Source organism: Panthera pardus, unplaced genomic scaffold (genome assembly GCF_024362965.1).
Source record: "Panthera pardus isolate Hobbes unplaced genomic scaffold, ASM2436296v1 HiC_scaffold_15, whole genome shotgun sequence".
Classification (NCBI taxonomy): domain Eukaryota; kingdom Metazoa; phylum Chordata; class Mammalia; order Carnivora; family Felidae; genus Panthera; species Panthera pardus.
The window spans coordinates 51,151,879-51,169,647 of record NW_026526710.1 but is presented as its reverse complement, the minus strand read 5'-3'; the positions used below and the strand labels follow the sequence as shown (position 1 = coordinate 51,169,647).

The window sequence follows — 17,769 nt, the reverse complement described above, 5'->3', positions numbered from 1 at the left end:
TAAATAACAGGAATTTATTTCTTACAGTTCTGGAGGTTGGGAAGTCCAAGATCAAGATGCCAGCTGATTTGGTTCTCTGTGAGGGTTCTTTTCCTGACTTCCAGATGACCACTTTCTCATAGTGCCCTCACATGGTGGGGAGAGAGAGAGAGAGGAAGCAAGCTCTCTGCATTTCTTCTTTTAAGTGCACTAATCCCATTATGAGTACCCCACCCTCATAACCTTATCTAAACCCATTTACTTCCTGAAGGGCCCATCTTCAAATACGATCACATTGGGGGTTAGGGCTTCAACATGTGAATTTTGGGGCTGGGCACAAACATTCAGTCCATAATACCATATGATCCAGCAGTCTCTTTTCTAGATATTTACTCTGGAGAGATAGAAACTTAGGTACATACAAAAGCCTACCCATGAGTATTTATAGTCGTTCTATTCATAATTGCCCAAATCCAGAAATAACCCAAAAGTCCTTCAATGGTTGAATGGATAAGCAAACTGTAATACCTACAGTAAAATATTACTCAGCTACACTCAGCAATTAAAAACTACTGAGACATGTGATAACAGATGAATTTCAAAGGCATAATGCTGAATGAAAGATATGTAAAAGGTGACATACTTTATAAGTCCATTTATATTACACTCTGGAAAAGTCAAAACTGTTTTGATGGATAATAAATTAGTTGTTGTTTGGGTTGGGGATGTAGGACAGTTGTGAGTGCATCTTGAGGAAGTTGTATGGAATAATGGAACTATTCTGTATCATGATTTGGGTGGTAGTTCCACAAATGTATACATATGTTAAAACTCATAGAGCTATATGCCACAACAAAAGCCAATTTTACTGTATATTAATTTTTTTTTAAAAAGAACTTCATGAAATAGACAACAAATAATTGAGCAAATAACGCCAAAAGTTGATTCTTTGAAGAATTAATAAAATTGATGAACTGGAAGCCAACTGATAAAGAAAAACAACACCCAAATTACCAAGTTTAGGAATGAAAGAGGGGATATCACTACTGGTCCAATAGATATTAAAAGAATATTAAAGAAATATTATGAACAACTTTATGCCAATAAATTTGATAACTTACATGAATTAGATACATTTGTTGAGCAACACAAATTACTTCCTCTTACATCTCATTGACCAGAACTGAATCATATGGCCATTCCTAGCTGCCAGGGAGGTGAAGTGAATATCTGGCAAAGAGAAACAGAATGGTCATGGATGGCTTAATTCAATCACTGCATATGTCTGGGCAGAGTGTTGCCCCCCTCCAATAAAAAAAATGGGGTGTATTAGAAGTAATAGGGAGTGCTTTATGTAAGAAGTTAACAATGCCTGCTATAGGCTTTTAGCCACTTGCAATCAAAAGACTCCTGGTGCAGTGCCCTTATTGGCTAAAATGCAATCTTTAACCAGTGTATTTTATTTTATTTTTGAGGGGGGGGGGGTGGGCAAGAGAGGGGCAGAAGAAGAGGGAGAGAGAGAATCTTAAGCAGGCTCCACGCCTAGCATGGAGCTGGAGTGGGGACTCAATCTCATAACTGTGAGACATTTAACCCACTGAGACACCCAGGCACCCCTAACCAGTGTATTTTAAATGCCCAGAGGGATAACCATTTTTTAAAAATGAGGCACCTGGGTGGCTTAGTCGGTTAAGCATCCAACTCTTGATTTTGGCTCAGGTCATAATCTCACAGTTCCATGGGATTGAGCCCCTGTCCAGCTCTTTGCTGGCAGCATGGACCCTGCTTGGGATTCTCTCTCTCCCTCTCTCTACTCCTCTTCCACTCACATTCTCTCTTTCTCACTCTGTCTCAAAATAAATAAATAAACATTACAAAAATAAATGCCCAGAGGGAAATACTTTTGAGCTGAAGGGAAGGACTGAGAGCTTCAAAATAAGTGTTAGAGAAAAGCCTAGAAAAGATCTTTTTTTTTTTTTTGGTTGATTTATTTAAGTAATCTCTGTACCCAATATGGGACACAACCCTGAGATCAAGAGTTGCATGCTCTACCAACTGAGCCAGCCAAGTGCCCATAAAAAGGGTTATTATTGAACAAAATCTGATTAACACTACATTTGAATGTCCGTGATTTCTTTCCAATGTGAAAACTTCTCTTACTTTGCTTCCTCCATCTTTGTGTGCCTCCTCCCTTCCCTTTCAGCACACTGTCTCATGTAGGTGTCCCTCCCCTTGCCATATTTTGCTTTCACTGTTCTACTTCATTAAAAAAAAAATGTTTATTCGTTATGAGAGAGAGAGTGGGAGGAGGCAGAGAGAGAGAGAGAGAGAGAGAGAGAGAGAGAGAGAGAGAATCCCAAGCAGGCTCCATGCTGATAGTGCAGAGCCCAATGTGGGGCTCAAACTCACAAAATATGAGACCATGACCCGAGCCAAAACCGGGAATTGGCCGCTTCACCGACTGAGCCACCTAGGCTCCCCTACTGTATTACTTCTACATTGCCTTATAAATACTTGTTTTCTTGCTTATATCCTAAACAAGACAGTAATGTTAAAGGAAGGAATCATGACCTCATTGTAGTCACGTCTAGGTCTCTAGAACCCAGGTAGTATCTATCTGGTTCTTGTGTTTGTTTCTTTACCATTAGTTAATGAATGAGATGCTTTCAAACAAGGTCAACCGATTTGGCTGGTAGAGAAACAATGAGCCTTCTTTAAGTTTAGACAGATCAGTACTTGCAAAGACAGTCAAATCGAGAGTAGCCAAGAGGTACCAACTCCCCATGAGCTTTTGTCTCACACCAAAAGGATAACAAAAGGAGTCAGATGACTTCAACATGAGATATGGAATACCTTGTTGCTGAGGAGCTAAAACCCTGCTGTATTTAAGGCTGTTTATAGTCTGCAGCTGTACTCGAGGCAGGTGAGGCAGAAAGCCTCATCACCACCCAGGAAGCAATGAAGACCTGTCTCACAACAGCCTTCTTGGAAGACAGACACCTGAGTGGCAAATGGCCTTACTGCAGCTCCTCGCAAGCTTCTCATGCTCTCACCTTCTGGGAGGATCACAAGGTGTTCTGCCAAGACTCAAATCAGCTGCAGTTCAAGCCTCACCTACGTGACCTATGTTGCTGGTTGTCCAGCGCTGGCATGGAGCTATTCCCTACGCTCAGGTTTCTCAGAGGAATGTGATGCTCTATCTTGACTATATCTTTAAGATGGCAACAGGGGCCACCATTCAGGAAAGAGCCCACACAATGGGGCTCAGAAGGATGGTATTTCAAAGTGGGTGTTATGGGTCACTGGCCTCAAAATTAGAGATTTTGACATTAGAGGCTTAGAAATTAGAGTAAATTAGAAAGGGAAACCTCATTGTGGTTTCCATTTACCCGTAGAATTAGGAATAACAGAACGAATCCCAGGCAAAGAGTTTTATAAAATTTTACAACACTTTCTGCTTCCCCAATTATTTCTGTTCGATGTTGTTAAGCTTTTTTGTCCTCTAACATTAATTATATGTAAAAACTCTCAAAGCAAAATAAAATAAATAAAAAATGCCTTGAGCTAGCTTTTAGGGTCACAAAAGAAGGAAAGTTTGGGAAAGGCAGACAGGCAGCTTGGTGGCAGTAGTCAAGTAGGAAAGTAAAATGGCTGGATTTCTGTGGCCTCCTAAATGGAGAGAAGAGGCACCAGAGTTAGTAGGCATGCCGGGGAGACAAAGTTCCAGTCCGAGTGTAAAGCAGTACTATACCGTCAACAGCTTGCTCACTTGCTCTCTCATTCGCGAAGCCAGTGGAGGCTGGGGGCCCTTTATGAAGGCCTGAATGAGGCAGAAAGCTGAAGCCTGAGAATCCTGGAATGCTTCTGGAAGGCTGGACCTGTGCTTTGAACATAGACCTTAAACAACAGGGCTCTTTTGTGTGGTTTCTGATGCGTGACATGTGACCTGGCAAAAGCAGCAACGTGACCAGTCCACAATTCATTCGTTTATTCAACAAATATTTATTGAGTTCTCCATGTACCAGGCAGTCAGCATCCTAGAACTAGGGAGGATACTGTGGTGTACAAGACAAACAAGGTCCCTGCCTTTACGGAACTTACAAAAAAAGAAAAAAAAAAGAAAAAAAAAAGAAAGAAAGAAAAAAGAAAAGGAAAAAAACAGGAGAATAAATAAATGAGATCACTCTACTGTGCCATGAAGGGTGGAGAGACTTTCACTGAGACTAGGAATCTGGGGTCACAATGAACCTAAGAACTGAGGTCAGAGTGGGGAGGCAGGGAACAGACCACAGAGGCCTTGCAGGCCAATGTAAGGAGTTTTTATGTCATACTTAAGACAGTGGGGATCCATTGAAGGTCTTGAAATAGGGAAATGAAGTGGGCTGGTTTACTTTTGGTTTTTTTAACATTTATTTATTTTCAAGAGAGAGAGAGAGAGACAGAGCACAAGTTGGGGAAGGGCAGAGAGAGAATGAGATGCAGAATGCGAAGCAGGCTCCAGGCTCTGAGCTGTCAGCACAGACCCCGATGCAGGGCTGGAACTCACATACGGAGCGATCCTGATCTGAGCCTAAGTCGGACACTTAACCGACTGAGCCACCCAGGTGCTCCTGATTTACTTTCTAAATGATACCTTCAGCAGCTGTTTTGTGGTATAAAATGTCAAGCCCGAAGTCAGAAGAGGACCATGAATTCTGCAAATTCACTGAGATCACTGCCAAAACTCTTCATTAAGAGTCTCCTCTCGTTTCCCTGATAGATAATTTTGTCAAAATAAAGTAGTGTAACATGTAGTGGGAGCCAAATCTTGTTTCCCCCTAACTAGTTATGAGCTGTAGGCAAGTTACTTACTTGTGTCTCAATTATCTATCTCAGCTGTGAGATGGGGATAATAAAAGTTCCTACCATGATACAGTTGTTGTGAAAATGACAATATATGTGGCTGGTACAACGTAGTAAGCATTCTTAAATACTAGCCTTTATTACTTCTTTCAGAGGGCTACTGCGAGGATCACATGAGATAATAACTCCTGTGACACGGGTTATGAATCCGTAAAGACTATCTTAATGGCAGAATTCTCCCTTTCTTTTCCTTGTCTCTTAAACGGAACACAGAACTCTGGGCTATCCGAGTAGAGGCGCCAGGCCAAGCGCAGTCTCAAAGCGGTCATTGTCGTCGCACCGCCCCTCCCCCGCCCGGAGCCCATCTCCATGGCAACGCGGGGCTTCGCCTCTCCCCGCCTCCTGGGACCCGCAGACCGGAAGCAGTCCGTGCCGGGGGCTTCTGGGAAACGGCTTGTGAGCGGCGTTTCTGCGTCTGCTTTGGACAGCGAAGCTGCTGCGGATCCCGAGTCGGAGGTTTGCGAGAGAATGGGGGAAGGGCGTGAGGGGGACGCTGGGCTAAGGGGCTGCAGGCCTTTTGGTAGGAGACAGAAAATAAGCCTGGCGGGGACCTTCCTCGGCTTGCCGGGAGGCGCGGACAGGCCGCTGTCTCCGTATACAGCAGTTGGGGGTCTGGTAGAGGTAGATGGAAAGCCAGATTGGGCTTTCAGTACCATCGGAGAGTCCTCCATCCCCTGTGTCCTCCGCGACCCTCGCCTTTCCCCCCTCCCCCCTCGGCCGGTTTTGTTCTATTTCGAGGCCTGGCGTCTCGCGGAGGGTTCTGGGACTCATTTTGGGCGGAGGTGGGAGAGGGCGGGCCTTGCGCGGGGGCTGTCGGGGCTTGTAGTACCGCCGGACGCGGGCGGAAGTGCCGTGGCCCCGACGTTGTTGGGGCAGTGTGGCCTTCGGTCATCCGAAATCCGTCGCGGCCCCGACGTTGTTGGGGCAGTGTGGCCTTCCGTCATCCGAAATCCGCCGCTGCTAGTGCGGCGAAGAGGGGCTGGGGGACGTCGGGGCGGGGTTTGCAGCGGAACTCTGCCGGAGTGAGGCGAGGAGATCACCTGGGACTCGGCTCCCCGCCCAAACACTAGGGATCGCGGGCCTGCCCACCTTGTATCTCCTTCACGGCCCAAGGGCCGGCTGCAGTAAGAGAACGTAAAAGGAAGATAAATTTCTTTTCTATAGAATGATTGAGCCTCTGATAAGGTAGGATCCTGGAATAGGAACCAACTCATCTGTTGGCTAAACCCTATTTAGAAGGCCGCCACACTCCAGAGTACTTAATTAAACCTGTCTGCATTACTTGTCTGTGATAAGGTCTTTTGTGGTAACTAGACTCGTGAGGGTTACAAGAAGTTTTTTGAAACCATTGGTTTTCAGATTCTGGCCCTCAGTAGATACATTGAGTAGCTGCGTGGTTCATTCCTAGTATGTGTTGTAAACAATGGCATGGGCATGACTGTGCAAATACAAGGAAAGGATCAGAAATAGCACAAGATTTCCCTGAAGGTAGAAGCTGGGGAAACAGTGAGTCATCCAGTGAGCGATGATGACTCTGGGCCACTGCAAGAAGTTAAGATGTTATGAGAGTACCTTTTATTCACTGAGTTTGCTGTGATTAATGCCGGTCATTACAGATTTAAATGTAGTTCTGGGGGTGGTGAGTGGCTGAATATTTGCATTGCGTGGCATCTAGTGGTTAGTTTTTTCAGTATTGATCTGTTACTGAGCAAGTGGATATTTTTTCACATATATTTTGAGTTCAGGGAGTTCTTAAAAAATATTTCTGAACTCTTAAAAAACCTAACCATTAAAAAATATTTTGTTAAGAAAATTTTAAGCAGATAACAGAAAAGCAGTCCTTGCTTTTGAGTTGACCTACAGGTGTCCTGAGTTGCAAATAATGTGTTCCAGGGTCAAATGCATTTAGAAAACATTGAGTTGGACTGGTTCTTACTTGGATTCTTTCGATTAATGAAATAAGGTTTGTTGATTTAGTGGGTCACAGCTTGGCAAACTTTTTCTAAAGGGCCAGGTAGTAAATATTAGGTTTTTCAGACTATGTAGTGTTTGTTGAAACTGTTCAACTTTTATCACTGTAGTGTGAACTGTCAGCAAATACATAGAATTATTTATGGACGCAAACATTTTAATTTTGTATTATTTTCACATGTCATGAAGTATTCTTGTGGTTTTTTTCAACCATGTAAAAATGTGAAAACTATTCTTAGTACAAACATTGTACAAAAATGGGCAACAAGCCACGTTTGGCTGTGAGCTGTAGTTTGCCAACTTCTGGTGTAGGTTATTGATTGGAATTTTTAATCTGGTAAGAAAAACAAATATCTTTTACTTCCTTTATCAGCACATGTTCAGATTCTTAGGATATTTGGTAGTTGATGTATTTTTTTTTCCTTGTGCCTCAGGAGAGCCTGTGAAGAAAGCGGTATTTCCCTGAGGCCTGTATCCTGCCTTGATTGACTTTTCTTGAAGTATTATAAATCAGGATGTCTGCACAGTCCGTGGAAGAAGATTCAATACTTATAATCCCAACTCCAGATGAAGAGGAAAAAATACTGAGAGTGAAGCTGGAGGAGGATCCTGATGGTGAAGAGGGATCGAGCATCCCCTGGAACCATCTTCCTGATCCAGAGGTTTTCCGACAGCGATTCAGGCAGTTTGGATACCAGGATTCACCTGGGCCCCGTGAAGCTGTGAGCCAGCTTCGAGAACTTTGCCGTCTATGGCTCAGGCCAGAGACACACACAAAAGAACAAATCTTGGAGCTGGTAGTGCTGGAGCAGTTTGTTGCCATCCTGCCCAAGGAACTGCAGACCTGGGTTCGAGAGCATCATCCGGAGAACGGAGAGGAGGCAGTGACAGTGCTGGAGGATTTAGAGAGTGAGCTAGATGACCCTGGACAGCCGGTGAGTCTTATTGTGTCACTCTCCTGGGGCAGAAGCACTGGCATAGCAGTAGGCAGGGCTGCTGAGTTCATTCCACTCAACTAAGTTAGAATTATGTGTATTCCTCCCGCCCCTGCACTGCTCCCCTCTGGCTATGCTAGGTCATATAGATCACCGCACTATATGTTTTGTATGGGTTCTCTTATGTGTTTTTAATTCTCAATCTCATCAGATTCCTTCTCAGCTGAGCCAGACTTTATTTTTTCCAGGTTTCTCTCCGTCGACGAAAACGGGAAGTTCTGGTAGAGGAGATAGTATCTCAAGAAGAAGCTCAGGGATTACCAAATTCTGAGCTGGATGCTGTGGAGAACCAGCTCAAGTGGGCATCCTGGGAGCTCCATTCCTTAAGGCACTGTGGTGAGGACCAAAACTTCAAGTGGGCTGGAGGGTGAAAGAGAGTGTGGGCCTTTTGTCCAGAACTCTTTGGACAAAAGGGGATAGGGAATAATCACCTTAACCTAATTTTGTACACATAGACAGACTGTGTATACAGTCAACAATTGATTTGTGGGCCCTCAGGTCTTTTAATCTTAGACATTAACGTCATCATCCTTTTCTTCCCTTTTACCTCTTTCTTGAAGATCTCCCCATTTCAGATTGGCATTTGCCTTATGTTGAGCCAGCACCCACCTGTAGATGAGGTCCCTCTGTTTCAGTATTGTTTACTTGCCATCTGTTTCACATCCTTTCAATCTCCTGCCTAATCCTATTGGTATAATAAGCTTAGATGAAGCCTCTTCAAATCTACCTATTCTTTTTGTAGCCGCCGCTGAAGTCTTTTCTAAATTTTTAGCCATTTTTTTTTTCTCTAACATCCTGCCTAGAGTCTTTTTTTTCTAAGAAGCATCTTTTGTAGAAATGGTATTTGGGTAAAACTCTTCACCTTTTCTAAGTATTTATGCAGAAATAGGCTCCATAGCTAAAATATGCTTTAAGTATAGAAGAATTAAATAAAGAGCTCAGATTTATAACAAATCGCTTAAAACTAGTCTTTGCAGTATATTGGCAGTTGACACCACATACTTAGTATACTTTGATACAACCTAGTATATTCCTAAAACTGCTGGATTCTTTTTCATATTTGTTTTTGAGATTGCTTTGGGAATCTTTCCTTGAGGTAGTTGTAGGTAACGCTGGTGTGTGCCACAGATGGAGGCTCATCAGGTTTTCTTCCCATCTGAGGGGACTCTCGAGAGGGAGAGAGAGGGGAGGGAGAGGGAGAGCGAGATCCCAGTGCTCGTGAACCAGAACTGATGGGGTGGGGCTGACGTCTGCTGAAAACCGTTAGTTTTACATGTTTCATGGGACATTGTTCTCTGGAATGAAATTTGAGAACCACTATCCTTGGTCATTGGGGGTGGCATTTTCTTGGGTAGAAAATTTCTCCCCTGCCTGAGTTTTAGAATAACTTTCCCTTGCTTGTAAATAGCTTCATTTCAGCAGTCTAGTCTTTACGACGCTTGGGAACTTATTTCTGTGCCATTTGTCCCCACATAACTTTAACACTTGCTTCTCCGTTGTTCATGTCTCCAGGCCTCCCTGACCCCCTGCAACCCTTCAGTCTTTCTGTTAGTCTTCTCTCTTGACTTTATCCCTTTCTTCATCATTTATTATAGATTTGCTCACTGTTTATTTTCTAATTGTTGCTGCTCACCCTGTAGTAACTGTTTGTACTCTGACAGGCTGGAAGTTTCAGGACAGTCTTTAAATATACTGTGTCCTGCGGGTGGGTGATACTACCTCATGTTGGTAATTAATTCAGGCTTTTGTTTCACTAGACTTACCTAACTGAGGCTTAAAAATAATAATTCACCTAACTAAGTACCATGGCAAATACGAAGTAGGGTATTTTACAGGAAAACTTTCATTTACTAAGGGCCTGTTAAATGTAAGTGTCATGTCCTGAGTTAACAATACCCTCAGCTCCTATTACCCTCAGTCTCTTATTACGACATCTTCTGGGTTCTGCTCTTAGTGTAGTGTTGGCCATGACCTGCCTTATCTTGCTCATTTCAGAAATAGTCACTTTTTGCCAGATCGCTTATTATTTACACCATCATGATTTGGTGTAATTTCTCCTTTTCTCAAAGCAAAAGAATATTACAAGGATTTCCCAACGGGCAATTTTTATATTTCTTACGAAATTTCATCCAGACCTAGCTGCAGCACTTTGTCTAACAATCATATAGAATCTGCCACATCTTTCTGCCCTTTGTTTTCTGACGAGTGTTGTAAAGCACACTTGCTTCTGTTACCACTTTTATTCAGATAGAACATTTTAGTTCTTCACTATGGGAGCATGCCATTACCCCCTTAGCCTCAGAATCAGTCATTTAATTTCCTTTTTTGGAGTAGGCAACCTTAACACTGGTTTTCAGGTTGCTGTTTATAGATGAATGCAAGCTCTTTACTTTTAGTTCACATTTACTAAAGTTTTCTTCAGGTCTCTTCCCTCCCAGAATAGGAAATGAGTGATATTTACATTTTGTCTCTATTTCAGATGATGATGGTAGGACTGAAAATGGAGCCCTAGCTCCAAAGCAGGAGATTCCTTCAGCGGTAGAATCTCACGAAGTTCCGGGCACTCTCAATATAGGTGTTCCTCAGATTTTTAAGTATGGAGAAGCCTGTTTCCCCAAGGGCAGATTTGAAAGGAAAAGAAACCCCTCTCGAAAGAAACAACATATATGTGATGAATGTGGAAAACACTTCAGTCAGGGCTCGGCCCTCATTCTCCATCAAAGAATCCACAGCGGGGAGAAACCCTACGGATGTGTTGAATGTGGGAAAGCGTTCAGCAGAAGTTCTATCCTCGTGCAGCACCAGAGAGTCCATACTGGAGAGAAACCCTACAAATGTCTTGAATGTGGAAAAGCCTTTAGCCAGAATTCTGGGCTGATTAATCATCAGAGAATCCATACTGGAGAGAAACCTTATGAATGCGTTCAGTGTGGGAAATCTTACAGTCAGAGCTCAAATCTTTTTAGACATCAGCGAAGACACAATGCAGAAAAACTTCTGAATGTTGTGAAAGTTTAAGAAATTACAAAAAAAAATCAGCACTCAGGTCTTTTTCTTCAGAAATGAAGACAAAATTAAAAACATGAAATGATACATAATAGTTTTATTTCCCTACATAGACGGTTAGAAAATCCACTGGGAAATGTAGAAAATCTTCACCCACCATTATTTTATTTTACCGTGAAAGAAATGATATCATACCTGCCTAGAAACTGAAATTTTAAACTTAATTCAGGTGTTAATGCCTAAATCTTCCATGTGATGTTTATATTCTTATTATTTTTCCAAATAATGAACTACCTGATTCTTTGTCCCTTAAAAGTTTCTTTTTTAGACAGACATTGTTTCTGTGTTGATCATTGAAATGTCTTTGCAAGGATACATTCCCTTCTACATTAAAAGGCAACGTAGGAATTACAAAATCTGAAAACCTAAACCATTTTTTAAAAATGTACCCTTCTGCTTCCTTTTACCTAACTTGGATATGCATTCAGAAAATAGAAGATAAAGGATGACCAAAAGCCTCAAAGTAAAATGAGCCTTAAAACTCAGATGAGAAGTGATGGTGATAAAACATCAAAAGTGAATGGGACACCTAGATTGGGGAAGATAAAACAAATACCATGATCCAGGAATTGAAGTATATCAAGAATTTATCTCCATTTAATTATCTGCCTGCAGGAAAACTCAAAACACACTTACCTTGTCTGTAATTTGAAGGCATCCTGCTAATGAGAATGTTCTGTGTTATCGGTAGAAAGTGGACAGTGAACAATAAGCAGTTGTAAACTACAAGAGTAGAAATCTTAACACTAGGGAGGAATTTGTAGTGAACAGCAGTGTTGAAGGGCAAATGTAAACAGAAGGGTAATGGTCTGTCTTGGCTTTTAGAAAACAAAAGAGACTTGAAGATCTAATTTATTTTGCCTTTCTTTTGGTGAAGGACAGAAATGTCCATGACAGGTGGGCAACAAGTATCAGGTTGGCTGTTTTATTCCTTTGGTACAAAAGGGTTGCACAGCAGGCTAACAAAGCAGCCATGCATTTATTATTAAACATTTTCTACCGACGAGGCACTGTGCTAGATACTGTAACCCTACCATGGGTAGGTAGATGTTTCTTCCACTGTAAATCATCGGGGGTTTGGTCTAAAGCTGTTTCATGTGAGTGAGCTGTTTCCCTCCATCGGAGCAGTCCTGGGGGAGGTCACCTCTGAGATTCCCGGAGCCATAGTCCTCCTACCAGGGTGTTGTCTTTGGGGGAAAGGAAGACTCAGCTCAGAGAGCTGGCCAGCTCTCCAGCAATCATCAGAGGTGAGTCCAAGATACTCCATCATGGTTTGGAGGTTTGTGGGTCTTTTAAAAAAACTAATCAATCTCTAGTAGCATTGAGGTTGTACTTACATGTTAAGTTGAATGGATTGTTCTATTTAAAAAATAATAGGTTATTAACAACTAGTTTATTAACTATCAGAATTGATTGAACTATTTTTTTTTAATTTTAAGTCTTAACACATTTTAAAAAATGTATAAAAGTAATACATTGTAGTAGTAGGCTTATATACTCCTTGGCTGAGAATCCCAAGTACTGTGGTTTTACTGTTTAGTGGCAAACTCTGGAAGTTAAAGTACAGAATATGAGAAAAGGCTTTTTTATAGTGGGCATTAATTGTGTGGAAAATGACCCATGTGAATAAAAAGATTTCATAGTTCCAGAGATTTTGGTTACATCTGGTGCTTGGATCAAATTTAAATGGAAGGTGAGATTTGCATGAGCCTGTTAAAAAGCATAGTAATAAATGCAAGGCCAGCTGGTGGTAAAGTGAGGCAGAATGGAGCTTGTTTATAGATTTTCTGATAACAATTAATTATAAGAAATGTGCTTTATAGATTAAGATTTATTGAAGTATAAATATGTAGTAATGATATAATGTATTTTAAGTTATACAAGAAAATGTAGGGACTTTTGTTTGGGTCTTTTTCTCTTTGTGGCTGAGAGGAAACAAGTCAATGTCCAATAAAGCTATAAACTCCTCCGCTCTAAGATAAAATGATCTTGAGTTGATTTATTTATTTATAACTGGCTTCTTTCCAAGTAGGTTTTGAGGTGGCATATTTTTAATACTTCTGCTGAGATGACAGAATTCTTGTATCAGAGTAGGTAAGAAGGGAGCATCCTCTCAGTGGCTAGAATTTCACCCCGTTTTTTAGATCTTACCTCTTTTGCATATATAAAGAAACTTCCCTGTGGTACATTTGTCATAAATGCCAAAGATGTTTGGTATAACGTCAGAGCTTAGAAAAAGCAGTGTTAGACTTGGCAAATACAAGTTTGTCTTGCCAGCTCTGATCCCTGTGTGTTGTTTAGAAAGGATTCTGAGGCGAAGGCAAGGCTCTGTGGGGAAAATGGGCTGGACCCCAAAAGACTGGATTAGGGTGTAAGGGAAAAGGAAGCAGCAGTCTGTGTACTCATCATCTTCTGTTAGTCCACGTCCCCACTAGACAACTTGATTTAAGATTGCTATTCAGTGATTTATTATTTCGGATATTCATGTATACCCACACAGATAATCCTGGTTAGCAATTCTGGGGGCTGGCCAGCCTCCGATGAAGTGACCTGGCAGTCGCCAAGCAGCGCCACCTGTTTGGTTCTTAAAAGAGCAGTCATTGTTAACGGCATGCAGGCCGCCGATAACTGCCCAATGGCTACTGAGCATTTGCTCATTATTGCTGAATTTCCTGCTGGTTTTCTTGGAGGTTAAACTCCCCACATCCACACCCAGTTGGTATTCACTCGATCGTTGAACAGTATGTTGAACAGTATGTTTATCACGTTGGTGTGAATTGAAGGGAGGGTTGTGTGGAAAGAATCTGCACTCCAGGCATTGGGTCAGTCGCTATGCCTCTCTCACTTAGATTTGTAGTCAAGGAAAGGGAGATTCAGAGATTTTGTGACTTGCATGTGGCCAATTAGAGTTAAAACTCAAATGTAGTTCCGTGAACTTACAGGAATATATATTTTTTCACAGTGTAGTGAGTGACGGCTGTTAAACCTTGATTGATAAATCTGCTTTTTTATGGTTAACAAATTTGGAAGCTTATTAATAAACATATTCATTTGCATTTTCTACAGTACAGAAATGTTAAATGAAAAAGGACATTCCTTTTCACAGTCTACTCAGAAGGAATAATTACTTGGTTTGCTATTCTTCCGGACTTAGGCAAATACATATTTAAGCAAACGTGTTGATAGTTGACACTTGTGGTTGCTGTGTGCGGGCACTGTTGGAAGCGCTTTACCACGGATTAACTCTTAGCCCTCACAGCAGCCGTATGAGGTAGGTGCCTATCCCCATCTTACACGTGCTGCACTGAAACTCGCCTCCCCTCCCACTAGGATGTAGACCTGCTTTTTTATGGCTACATACCGTTCCTCTGCATGAATATACTGGAATTTGTTTAACCAGCCCCTTCCTGATGGAAAATAAGTTCTTTCCAATTTTTTAATTATGGCTAAAGGCATAGTTATTAACATTCTTACCCACGTATTTTGCTGCCTGTGTGGATATTTCTGTAGGATAAATAGCTAGAAATAGATTTCTTGGGTCAGAGAATGTGCACGTTTAACATTTTGGGAAATATCACCAAAAAGATGGTACCAATTTACAACTCCATCAACTGAGTGCCTGTTTGCCTGCACTTCCACCCACCCCGAATCCTTAAATACTTTTAGCATTCTGGTGGGCAGAATTTTTCTTTTTGTTAATAAGGGGGAGCATCTTTTTATGTTTATTGGCCATTTGCATTTCCCATTGTGAACTGCCTTTGCCCATTTTTCTTTTTTTAATTAATAAATGACTACCATCTCATTTTATAAAACTTAAATGATACACAACTAGAAGAGCAAAGAGAGACCCTTTTTTTCCAGTGCTTCCAGTCTCATTCCACTGTCTAGTTTCATATACCTCCATCTAGTTCCCTTTCCATACATTTCCATATGAGTATACATACACATATAAATGCTATTTTTACATAAATAAGATCATGTATATGATTTTTCTGCAGCTTGCCTTTTTTTTTTTCTTTTTTTGCGGGGGGGGCAAGTGTGTCAGAAACAAATCCTTAGGTCTTTAAATTTCTTTAATGGTTGATTTGAATAGGATCCAGTACTATGAAAATCCTGTTATTTAACTATTCCCTTATTTTGTCTCTTGCTATTACACTGCCAAAGTAAACATCTTCTTCATACATTTTTGTGCATGTGTGTGAATTTCTTTCGGATGGAGTTGTATGAGGTGGATTATTGGGTCAAAGGATGTGCTTCCTGATAGACCCATCTTAGCCTTTCCAAAGGTCTTCATAACTTTTTATTTTCACCAAATGTATGGAAAGTGCTCATTTCCCCACACAGCCTTACCTACACTTAATAATTTTTTTTATCTGATGGGCAAAAGAATAAAAAATCATTTTGTATTTCCCTGATTAATGGTGAGGATGAGGTTATTTTCATAGTTTATTGGCCATTTTTATCATGGACTGTTCATATCCTTTACCTGTTACAGCTTTTCTATTGGGTTATGTGTGGATATGTGTTGTTGGGTCTTTTGTTGTTGTTGTTCAGCATCTCTTTCCCCATCCTCTGGTAACAGAATCCTTATTTATTGTGGGGAACCCATTCCCTGTGGCTGAGATGAGTACATGACCAGGTCTGGCCTTCCTGAGTCCTTCAGCTTCTTAGCCACAGTGATTAAAGAGTGGGCATGTAACTCAAGCCAGGCTAAAGCGAGCTCTCAACAGAACTTCTGCTGGAACTCTTGGAAAGAAGGCTCTACAGAGATCCCACGAACTAAGGACCGTAAGCCTGAATTTACACCATGTGGAGAGAGTCTGAGGAGAAATTCAGAGGCTAGCAGAAAGGAATGAGAACTAAGTTCCGATGTCATTTTTCTGGAGGCCCTAGATCCAGCTGTGCCTAAAGCCTGCCCTACCTCCGAACTTTAAAGTTTTGTGAGCCAATAAAGTCCCTTTCTTGTTTAAAATAACTGAATTGGGTTTCTGTCCTGATTAATATAGGTTATTTGTATTTTCTTATTGATTTGTAGAAAAGCTTTGTAATTCTAAATTCTAGACTTAACACTTTATGCATTATATAGGTTAATAAAATTAGCATGGCCTTCCATGACTTGGCCTTTGTCAACTTCTGCCATTTGTTACTCCACTGTCTCTATACCACACATAACATTTTACATTCCAACAGTATCTAAACATTGGTGTTGGGAATGTTTGTGGATGAAAAGCTTTTCACACAGTTGTGTCTTTGGCATTTATTTTCCATCCTTTGTACAGATTTATTAACCTGGGACTCAGACTGGGGACTACACTGCCGAGTCTATGCTGTACCCACCTCCACCCATTGCTTTTGGGGCATTCCCCTCAAGCATCCCTTGTACATGACTCTTGAGGCCCCTCCCTATGACCATCATCCCCTGCCACCCCCGAACATCATTCTCTCGGGCCCTCATTTTATTGCCAGGCTTGGGGATTTGAAGTTGCTAATGGCCAAAACTTAGTTGTTAGAATTTATATCCATTGCTTCTATGTGTGGAAACTACACATGGCAGTAGGGGAAAAAACAAAACAAAACCCATGTTGTATGTCATGTGATGAGTAGTATGGAGAAAATAAATTGGAAAAGAAAAATTCGAGGAGAGATAGGAATGATATAAAAAGCCAAGAGATTCTGGAGGACAGATGTTCCACACATGGGAACAGCAAGTGTAAAGAACTTCATGTGGGAGCAGTCCCTGATTTGTTCAAGATAACGGCAAGTGGGTGGAGTCACTGAAGCCGAATAATGAGGTCAAGTAGGTGAAGAAGCCAGGGAATAAATGGGGTAAGGGTGGAGAGTGGGGCCACATCCTGGAAGACCTGGTTAGCTATTGGTAGGACTAGGACTTTGACTTTGAAAGATGGGAAACCATTTTGGGGCAAAGGTCCTGAGAATAGAACAAAGTGTCCAGTTACCTGGCTTTTTAAATTCTTAAAAATTTTTTTTTCTGATGGTTAGAAATAAAAATCACCCCAAAAGTCACCCATGAGTCCACAGTCCTATTAACATTTTAATGTTCTCTATATACCTATAAAAATGATCTCTCTATACCTATTACACCAATATTTGCAACAGGAAGAACAAATTAGAAAAGAGTAAAGTGTCTATAACTTGGTTTGTTAATGCCTTCTTTCCTCTTAACTTTGGATCCTCTGTGCTTCTGCCTGAATCTTCCACTGGATCTAAGCTGTCCTCTCACACTTGCTCAAGGCATGTTCCTCCCAACAATCTTCACCTTGTATTCTTGATTTTCCTCTCCTGGATTTTTCTGACTATTATGCTTTGTTTTGTTTTTAAATCACAAACACACAAAATCTGTTAGGCCAAGATCCCAGATCTAACCTGCCTGAACAAATGCTGCAAAATCTATACTGCAAAGGCTGGGAGAGAGGGGATCCCTGAGAGATGGGAAACAAATGAAGCAAACGTGGGTTGTCTCAGTTAACTACCTGGAGAGAGTTTTTAGGCCACAGCATGGGGAAGGAGAACTCAAGCGGAGCCAGGCAGGCTCCCTAAGTTGAGAAGATGGAGCAAGGCATCCTGGGAGGCCAAGGTGGCTAGCTTTTGCAGGGCAATGTACCAGATAGGAGAAAACTAGACAGAACACTGGAAATCTACTCAAGTTGAATACTGATGAGCACATGTGTGTGTAGGGAAACTACCTGAGGTGGGGAAGAACCATCCAAAAGGATTAGAGGGAAAAATCAGTGGAACTCACAAAGGGTACCTGAGTAGAAAACCTAACAATCACAGGCGTCAGTGTAGTGTGCTCAAGGGCAATTTTGCACCTCCCACCCCACCCCACCTGACATTT

General features: G+C 41.5%; 2 protein-coding genes across 2 annotated transcripts in view; both read left to right on the top strand.

Moving 5' to 3' along the window:
• Window positions 1-17,769, top strand: part of LOC109276412 (uncharacterized) — an 87,068-nt gene that overhangs the window by 23,174 nt on the left and 46,125 nt on the right. The window contains exons 5-7 of the mRNA XM_053901910.1: window positions 5,116-5,903; window positions 7,367-7,787; window positions 8,036-8,183. Of these exons, the coding sequence (XP_053757885.1) occupies window positions 5,116-5,903; window positions 7,367-7,787; window positions 8,036-8,183 (1,357 nt within the window). The remainder of the gene's footprint in view (window positions 1-5,115; window positions 5,904-7,366; window positions 7,788-8,035; window positions 8,184-17,769) is intronic.
• ZNF24 (zinc finger protein 24) lies at window positions 5,226-15,893 on the top strand. Its single transcript, XM_019465414.2, has 4 exons — window positions 5,226-5,337; window positions 7,287-7,787; window positions 8,036-8,183; window positions 10,327-15,893. Exons 2-4 carry the CDS (start codon window positions 7,368-7,370, stop codon window positions 10,863-10,865), a joined length of 1,107 nt encoding a protein of 368 aa, XP_019320959.1. The 5' UTR covers window positions 5,226-5,337; window positions 7,287-7,367; the 3' UTR covers window positions 10,866-15,893.